Source organism: Protobothrops mucrosquamatus, unplaced genomic scaffold (assembly GCF_001527695.2).
Source record: "Protobothrops mucrosquamatus isolate PMUCROS unplaced genomic scaffold, P.Mucros_1.0 scaffold1498, whole genome shotgun sequence".
NCBI classification, from domain to species: domain Eukaryota; kingdom Metazoa; phylum Chordata; class Lepidosauria; order Squamata; family Viperidae; genus Protobothrops; species Protobothrops mucrosquamatus.
The window spans coordinates 510,555-520,241 of NW_015387672.1; the positions used below are offsets into that span (position 1 = coordinate 510,555).

A 9,687-nucleotide genomic window follows, 5' to 3' on the forward strand; every position below is an offset into this window, starting at 1 on the left:
GCCACCCCGGCTATCACGTCAGCCAGCTCAGGCAGGGCTGTTGATACATAGCAGGGAGCCAGATATATAATCAACAAGCCCACTTGTACCCCTTGCCCCCATTTCACAAGGAGGGACTGTTCAAAGTTACAATGGCACCCAAAAAAAGTGACTTATGATCATCTTTCACATTTACAACTGTTGCATCCCCATGATCATGTAATCAAAATTTGGACACTTGGCTACCGACATGTATTTATGACGGCTGTGGTGCTCCAGGGTCATGTGATCCCCTTTTGTGACCTTCTGACAAGCAAAGTCAATGGGGAAGCCAGATTCACTTAACAACTGTGTGACTAACTTAACAGCTGCAGTGATTCACTTAAAAAATGTGGCAAGAAAAGTTGTAAAAATGGGGCAAGACTCACTTAACAACTGTTTTGCTTAGCAAGAGAAATTTTGGACTCCATTGTGGTAAGTCGAGGACATACATATACATGTATGTTAAGTGACATAGAGCTGAGCAAGATTAAGGAGGCAAGTACTATATAGATTTCAGGAATATATTTAACTAGTTGGGCTCAATACATAGTCTTGGAAACAACAAGAGGTATTCTTTACTTTTATTTATAGTATAGTATAGTATAGTATAGTATAGTATAGTATAGTATAGTATAGGATAGGATAGGATAGGATAGGATAGGATAGGATAGGATAGGAATTAAACTTTATTGTCACTTTAAATATACACTAATCAGCATACATTAAAATGAAATTTTGTTGCATTCGGCTCTCAAAAAAATACCATTATGCATATACCCACATATACAAACATATTTGATAAAGAGAAACATCACAATCTATCGATTATATACATATACATGGCAAAAAAAAGAATCCTGCCAATTTACAAGACTAATGGCATAAGGAACAACGCTGTTACAGAATCTAGTAATTCTGCTATAAATACTTCAAAACCTCCTCCCAGAGAGGAGCAACAGAAAAAGACAGTGAAGTGGGGTCTCTAACAATGCTTCGAGCACCAAGCACAAAGCGCTTATAAACAGTATCCTGAATAACAGAAGCGAGCTTCCTATAATCTTCTCAGCTGTCCTTATCACTCTCTGTATGGGCCTTCTATCTGAGGCACTGCTACCACCAAACCAACAGTGATGCAGTTTATTAAAATGCTCTCAGTCGTGCCTCTATAAAATGTGGCCAGGACAGGAGAAAGATGTGCTCTCCTCATCCAACACAAGAAATGCAAACGCTGGTTTGTACACGTCACTAAAGATAACGTATGAAGATACCAAGTCAGATTGTTAGTTATCTGCACCCCTAGGTACTTAATACTAGTGTGTTAAGTATGATGGAGACACACTTAACATACTTGATTGATTGATGATTGATTAATTGATTTGCATATCTCTCCTGCTGCCAGCTCCCAGTAACTTACACAATATAAGGAAATTATTAAAACATTCACAGTACATTTAAAATTACTACTTAAATAACTAAATCGGAAAACTCTTTAATATTATAGAGATTAGATATTTAAGATTAGCAGAAATTAAAATATAAAAATATAAATGGCACCACAATACATACGAGTTCTTCAATGCTTCTTCTCATATTTATTTTTATCTGGGCCAATCTGTCATTTATGAGTTAAACTATCAACTGGCTTATCTGCTGTCTCTTAATTGCTTATGACTGTTCTCTCCTCTGTTCCTTTCCCAGTCTCTCCATAATCTCTCACAGTATATTGGGGAAGCTAATGCTCTGAATTATTAAGATTTAACTCCTGATACAGCCATTCTCTCCATAATGCTATATTGGCAATGAAACAGATATACACCATATACTTACCATTCTCTATGACATTTACAGCCATTGTGCTTAGATCCTGAGTACAAGCAACCGAAGTTTCTTCAGGAGGAGCTCTATAGGAACTCAGCCCACTCATTTTGTTGATGAATACCATTCTGCCCAATGATGCATCAAACTGATAAAACCATTTAGAGGGACTGAATTTTGGTTTCTCACTCACACTTGAATCATCCGTGTTCTTCTCCATATTTCTAGGCATGTTTACACTTTGAAGCTCATTACATTTCACAGCTTGCTTTGTAAATTCACCCATAACGCTTGCATCTTCATAAGAACTGTCAGTGTCCACTTTGTTGCATAGAACTGAATGTCTATTTTGGGCGATTGTGTATTCTCCATCAGTGTCAATGAAACAATGATCAATAGTTCCTTCCCCATCTGGTCTCGCACTTAATGTTCCCATGGATTTATCTTGTTTGCCAGAGACTGAAGCAAAACAATTACTTTCTGCCTCTTCCTTTCTTATGGAAGGACAATGTTGAGATTTTTTATAAGTATTTTGCAAATGAGTACTAGATGTGAGACGCTGTATATTTTTATCTTTGGGGCCTGAACATACTTCAGTTTGAGCTAAAGATATCTCTATGGGTTGTGTACTCATAACATCTTTATCACATTCTTTCATTCTTGACACTTTAGAGGCGAGTGTCCTTGTGCAATTAGATCCAGATAGAGATTTCCTTACTTTTTGAGAATATTCTGTAATGGTACTTGTACTAAAATCTTTTCTGATTGACATATTTTCTTCTGGGAAATGTTGAGACTTTTCTAAGGGAAGGAGGCAATTACAGTCATTATTATTAGACTCAATATATTCTTTTGTTGGAGTTCCACAAATATTCTGTAGATCTGTTGTATCGCCAGTTATAGATTTGGAACAGACTGCTGCTTCATTACTATTTCTTATTTCTGTACCTCTTATTGATGCATTCCTTTTTAAATTCCCATAATATTTTCTGAACCTATCTAATGATCCCAGTTTTGGATGGCAATTTAATTTAGTTGAATCACAATATTGAAGCCTAACAGAAACATCATTTACTTGCCTACTGCTGTTTATACCACCTCCTATATGATTAACTGAATCTGCAGCCACCCCAGGCATATATCCTTTCACATGTGATATTACCGAATGCACAGTACTATCTGCAGGAAGTGAGGCTGATGTACTCTTTTTTTCTAGCCATTCTTTTGTGTTTCTTGTATGCATTATATTGGTTTTTGTCATATATTCTAAAGAACTTGGAATCTGCTCTGAACATTCTAGCTGTTTTTCAGACATATCCTTGGCACTTACTGGACCCAGTTTAGTCTGTCTGTTTAATAAATTACTAGAGTCCATTGTTTTATATGGTGGCTGATTTTGAGCTAAACATGCTATAATGTTTTGGGAACCTGGTTTCAAAGGATCATGTTCTACAGTCAGTCTCCTAGCAGTATTTAATTCTCTGCCCTTTTTTTCTGACTTGCATTTTCCCATCGAGGTATTTCCAAAAATATATTTACTTTTAAATTCATCAATATGTTCTACAATTTCAGTACATTCTACAGCAGCTGAATCAGGGCTTCTTTCCTGGACTCCTGCATCTTGTTGACTATTTGCATCTTTCCCATGGTTCTCAATACAAAGCAAAGTACCAGAATGCTGGTCTGTTTCTGAAACAATTGATTGGTCTTGGATGCCAAGTTTTTCTGGGTATTTGGAACTCATAACATCAATCTGTAGTTTTGACTCCTCAGGGAGTTTATTGAATTTTAGAAAATCAGAAATAATGTCCTTTTTATTAGGCAGAAACTTAACTTTACTTTGCAATTCATGAACAGATTCAAAACCAGTTACATCTGAATAGACACCTACTTCTTTCACATTGTTAATAGGTTGTATATTATCTCCTGTCTTTTTTGTCAGAGTAATTTTTCTTCTGACAGATTTTGATTGCAGATTAAATGTTTCATAAGAATCCACAATATTATCACAAGCTGTCTTAAAGCTCTCCTGCATACTCTTCTCTTTGGGGAGAGAAGACTTTAAAGCTGTTATGTTACCCAAACAAAAATCATTATTTTCATTAAATTCTGTAGTATCTTCACCACACAACTCAATAAATAGATGTTCTTGCTTTAAAAATGCTTTTACTCCTTCTTCAAAGCAGGTTAAGAGAGCATCCCATCTGCGAAATTCTATTAAAGTTTTTGTGGGTTCCAAACATATATCATATTCATCAAGCTGACACTTCACATTGATAATAAACACACCATAAAGTTCTGAGCCAGAACGATGGCGGACAGGACTTGAGAGCAAAGACCCAGTTTTTGTTTTACATATAATGCTCTGTTTCCTCAATAGAAAGTCAATAAGCTTATGCAATTTTGTTTTTAATATCAATCTATTATTTACATACAAAAACTGAATATTTTTATTGTAATGTCCTTCTGAACTGATAAAGCCTGTTAGTTCAAATCCTCCAGATATGTAGTTTATTTCTCGTAATTTCTGGGATTTACCTAGACCATAAATCTGAGAAAAACGTGTGCACATATCTTTTGTTTTGGGTAGTTGAAGCACCATTGAACAGGAAGCTTCATTTCGTAAAGAAAAAGAGACAGATGGATGAACAAGTGAAAGAGCCTGTACTTTATGCCTCAGTCTCTCAAATTCCAGTGTGAAATCCATGCACTTTCTCCTCACGGGTAACTGATGGTACAAATTGTATACAGTCACTGTTGTTCCAAGACTTGGCCTATTCACTTCTGCTTCTGAGACTTCCAAACCTTTTCCATTGTGAAACAGTTTCAAGAAGGTTTTTGCTATCTTACTTGTCTTGGATGATATTTCCAATATGCTGGCCATACTTGCAATGCTTGCCAAAGCCTCTCCACGGAAGCCATAAAACTTCAGATTTTCTAAGTCTTCCAATGAATAACATTTACTAGTAAAGTATCTATTGCCTACTTTGTTAAGGTCTTCTCTTCCCATCCCACAGCCATTGTCCACCACCTGTACTTTAAAGGTTTCCAAATCCACTCTAATAGCAATACATGTAGCTTTTGCATCTATGCTATTAAGGATAAGCTCCTCAACACAATGTCCAACTGAGTTAATTGCTACTCCAGAGCGCAAACTGGCTTGTACTTCTCCAGGCAAGCATTTGATCATTGTAAGAGTTATGCATTGCCACCTGCTCTTTCTGTAAATGTCCTGTTAAAAAAAACAGAGAATTCAATGATCTTTTAATTTTTTTAGCTAGCTATTTAACAAATTCCTTAATATTTTCCAGAGTGTTTCCCATTTTCATTTTGTATTTTAATAAACAAAATCCAGTTCAATTTAGAAACATTTTTCTTTTGCTTAAGTTCAATCTAGATACGTTTAGCTCGACTGCCTTTCCTTCAAATTGCATGCAGGAACTATTTGCAGGGATGTTAACATAGCTCTCCCTGTGCTCTCCCCCTAAAAATGGCTCCCTTGTTTAGTCAAATCCTAATTCTCAGTTCCCATTAATAACCGATTAGCTGAATAGTGGAGAAACTGGACAATTTATTTCTAAACTATAACATGGAAAATATTAGGAAAAAAAATACTACAGTGAGCTAAGTTGACGTTCTTTGATTAATGCAATTGTAATTTTTTCTGTGATAACATGCTACATTTACCAGTCAGTTGATGCAATAGTTAACTCTCTTACATTCATTTATTTGTGTTGACATTCAGCCTGTCATGCACCGAGCTAAGTGCTCTCACAGGACAGCTGGGAAGATAAAAATGTGACAAATCCCTTGCACATACGCAAATAGGTTGGAAGCTTGGACGAGTGGAAAATAAGATGTAAAGCAGGTAAGAGGACTTTATAATGTACATTTCGATAATGCTGCACCGCTGAGACTATTTTAGCAATGGACAATAATGAAATCGGAAAAAGTCCCACCTTTCTGCCAGATTTAAGGAGGAACGCTTGGCTTCAAGATGACTGATGACATGCGAGAAAGGGGGTGGAGGGTAGCGCCGTCCCCATCAAGCAGTTTCTGGAGATCTGTCGTTAGTTCCGTTTTCTTCCCATCGCCTCTCCTCTGAAGTAACTACAGGCTCTGCCTCCTCTCATTCCAAGCACAGCCAGAGCAGCCTCGTTTCTCTTCAGTGTGTTTTTTTTCCAGCCTGACAAAATCACCTCAGTGGGATCCGACCCAACTCTCATCTTCCGCTTCTTCGGTTGGCTTTATTGTCGAAAGCAGGTCGGTGCTGAGGAAGAAATTGGGCCTTCTCGAATGCCTCAGTTCCCAGCGTACATCGAAATATTGCAATGCATTCTGGGAATTGTAGTATTTCTGTATTCTCTTTTTTTTACAAGACGGCTCGAAGTTTTCTGTTAGCTCCTCCAAATCACTGTATAAGTAAATTCAAACTTGCTACTGATCCTCGCGGGGTCTCCTATGATCAGCTAATCCTGAACAATCTTTCCGGAATTAAACAGCTACAGAATAAAAAATGTTGAGCAAGGGGACAAGTAGCCCAGGAAAAATTAGTGTTTAAATGTAGGTGGATACATATTTTCATCTTNCTTCTAGCTTCGCCGAAGCGAAGGCGTCCTGGATCGCGGAGAATCCTCGGGGCTCCGGAGGAGTTCTCACCTACATCGTCCATATAGGACGACTCGGGAACTCAACTCCTACCCCGGGCAGCTCACCTATCCCCTTATGCCCAGGGGAAAGGTATCAAGCCGTTTGACAGCTGATGCTGGCTGTCAAACCGGCTTTTACACAAAACAGGCGGGAGGCAGCAAACAGCTGCGACCGACGAAATCGCCTGCCACCGGAAGTCCACATATTTTCATCTTAAATGTAAGTTTCAACTATAATAACCATGCCCATTGGAAATATCGAATTAGACGATCTTTGAAGCACTGGACATTTTTATGAATATTTACCGTTTTGATTCATAGCACTCCTTCAAAGTTATCCTTCAAGAGTTTAAATATAAATCAATACCTTTAGGGAGAAAAAATATATATTTAAAAATATCTTTGAAGCACTGGACATTTTTATGAATATTTACCATTTTGATTCATACACTCCTTCAAAGTTATCCTTCAAGAGTTTAAATATAAATCAATACCTTTAGGGAGAAAAAAATATATATTTTAAAATATATGGCAGTCATATAAAATGAGTGCCAAAAAGGGCCTAATTATTTTTAAAATGATTGTCAATTTTTTAAAACACATTTTTCTTTTATCAACAAAGATAAAATACAGAAAAACTAAAACTGGTAGGAATACAGTATTTGAGGTTGCCAAGGAACTAAAAGGAATATTGTTGCTGAAACATGATATAAGCAGCAGCTGGACAGGTTCTGAGACGTAAGGCTGTGGCTGTGCAGCTCTGACTTAATGAACTCTTATCATATTCCAAGGAAAAGGAATATGTGCTATGAGAGACAATATTTGAATATTAATTGGAATGCTATAAATTGTTAATAAAACTGAGGGTTATGCTAAATTTAGGTATTTGTTTCATGCTTAGATTCAATATCCAGCAGTGCAGGATTAAATATTGTTGTTTGTGTATAGTGAAATATCAGCTGAAAAGAATCAGTCTTTAATTGGTCCATAGGAGTTGTATGAACACCATAGCCCTGAGCACCCCCTCCCAATATGACTAGTATGTTCCCATCTGTTTATCTTCATAGTTACAGCATGGTTTGTAACTAGATTATACTGAAATACAGAACAGTAAATATTTTTATACTTTGCATAGCATTGTGTAAGTCTTGATCAAAAAAAGTCATTTATACTCACTTTGTCAACGGTGCTAACATTGGATGTTCCTGCTCTGACAACTGATGAAAATGCAGCCATTTTCTCTTTTCTTTTAACATGCTTTTCTTTACTTTTAGAATTCAGATGCAGTGTGTGTGGGGGGGGTTGGGATGTAAGCTCAGTAAGCCATAATAATAACACTGCCGTGGGAACTCAAGGACGAGCTGATAACGTTTTGGCGGGCTGAGGAGCTGAGGAGAAAGCCCTCGCTTGAAGCTAATTAGGGAATGTGTTTTATGACAGTTTATTGGGGGTGGGAATTATACTTTGTATCAGGGGGAAGGGAATTTAGTTTTTGGGTTCAACTATGTATTGCCGATACTTTGTTTCCCGAATAAATGTTCTTTAAGGAAGAAGTTTGCCTTGAAGTTCTTTTGATGGGTTTCATCTATCGGAACCATGACATTAACCCCAAACCCCCACATTTTCTACCTTAATCGCCTTGGGGTCCTGAGCTCCAGTCACCGTCCCTAAGTCGAGGGATAGGCTGACAAAGACTCGGGGAAGATCTCAACATAGAGAAGGAAGGAGTGTCTGGATCCAGCACCCCGGCCATGGCTGTAGCCTCAGCGGAGTGAGAGCAAGCCAGTGCACCGATGGAGAGGGAATCTTCTCAGGCCTTACAGCTGGGGGCAAGACCCAAAACGCAGAGCTGATCTGGTCATCGGAGTGGACCCTGCCTAGTGGAGACTCCAAGCCCCTTGAGACAACCCTGCCTAAAGCAAGTTCTTTGAAAGCAACCGAAGTTGACTTGCAAGAGGGAACCTCTCGAGAATCGCGTTCCCCGGGCCGCTGGAGAATCAGGAAATCGACTACTGAGGTCTCTGTAGACTGGAAGTAGCCAATCAGTGGAGAAGTTGGTGGAGAGGTTCTAGGGGCTAGAGATGAAGAGTGGGGAGCAACCCTCTCACTCTGCCCATGCAAATGATCATGATCGGCGGAGAAGATGCCGGTCCGTGCTGAAAAGAAGCCCCAGCCCTGCCTATGGAACACAAGCGGCTTCCCCGTCTTCGAAGCCACCAACATTAACCTCCAGCCCTGCAAGGAGGGACAGTCCTAGCCGCCACTCTGAACACGGAGGCCCAAGACGTCGCTCCTCTAGAAGCCCAGATCGCCACAGGTACCATGAAAGCCCTGGCCGTCACTACCATCAGTCACACAGCCCAGAGCTTCACCGTCGGCACCACCCAAGCCCGAAGCCTACGTAGGGGGAAGATTCAGATGTGAGCATTCAACATGATATAATGCAACAGCTGTGTGAGCTGTTGGCCAGGCAGCAACAGATGAGAGCGCCACAGCCATTGGGGCCCCTGCCACAATTGGGGATGCCACAGCTGCTGCCGCCAGGAGGTCAGCAGCCGTTGAATGTGCAGCAGCAGTGGAGGTGACAACAGCCGCTGAATGTGCAGCAACTGCTGGGGGGCCTGCAGCAACGGGGGATGCCACAGCCACCATTGGGAGATCAGCATCCACTGGGGGTGCAACAGCCACAGCAGGGAGGCCGGCAACCTCTGAGAATACAGCCACACTGGGGGGGGCAGCAACCTATGATGGCGCCACCCCTTAGAGCAATGCTTGATGGTGACCCAGAGAAGCTGATCTTCTTCAGTCAAGTACATTCCCACATGTTGTTATGTTATGTTAATTTAATTTGTATACCGCCCTTCTCCCATAGGACTCAGGGCGGTTCACAGCATATTAAAAAACAAATACTATACACACAATGCAAAATACAGAAATACAAAAATATAAACCCCAATAAAAGCCGAATTAAAAACCAAATATTGCCAGCTGTGTTTCCGATTCAAATTACTTTTAAAATCATCCCTACCTAAAATCCTCCCTAGGTCAGGCCCGCTTGCTGGAAAAGCCATGTCTTGAGGGCGCGGCGGAAAGTAAGGAGATCCGGAATCATCCGGATCTCGGGGGGTAGTTCGTTCCAGAGGGTGGGGGCACCCACAGAGAAGGCCCTCCCCCTGGGGGTCGCCAGCCTACATTGCTTGGC

The 9,687-nt window shown here is 39.9% G+C and overlaps 1 protein-coding gene across 1 annotated transcript in view; it reads right to left on the bottom strand.

The window, feature by feature from the left end:
- The window catches only part of MLH3 (mutL homolog 3), a 21,414-nt gene extending 15,601 nt beyond the window's left edge, over nucleotides 1-5,813 (bottom strand). The window contains exons 1-2 of the mRNA XM_015822216.1: nucleotides 5,796-5,813; nucleotides 1,849-5,068 (exon numbers count right to left, since the gene is read on the bottom strand). Of these exons, the coding sequence (XP_015677702.1) occupies nucleotides 1,849-5,026 (3,178 nt within the window). The 5' untranslated portion in view covers nucleotides 5,027-5,068; nucleotides 5,796-5,813. The remainder of the gene's footprint in view (nucleotides 1-1,848; nucleotides 5,069-5,795) is intronic.
- Nucleotides 5,814-9,687: the final 3,874 nt, after the last annotated feature.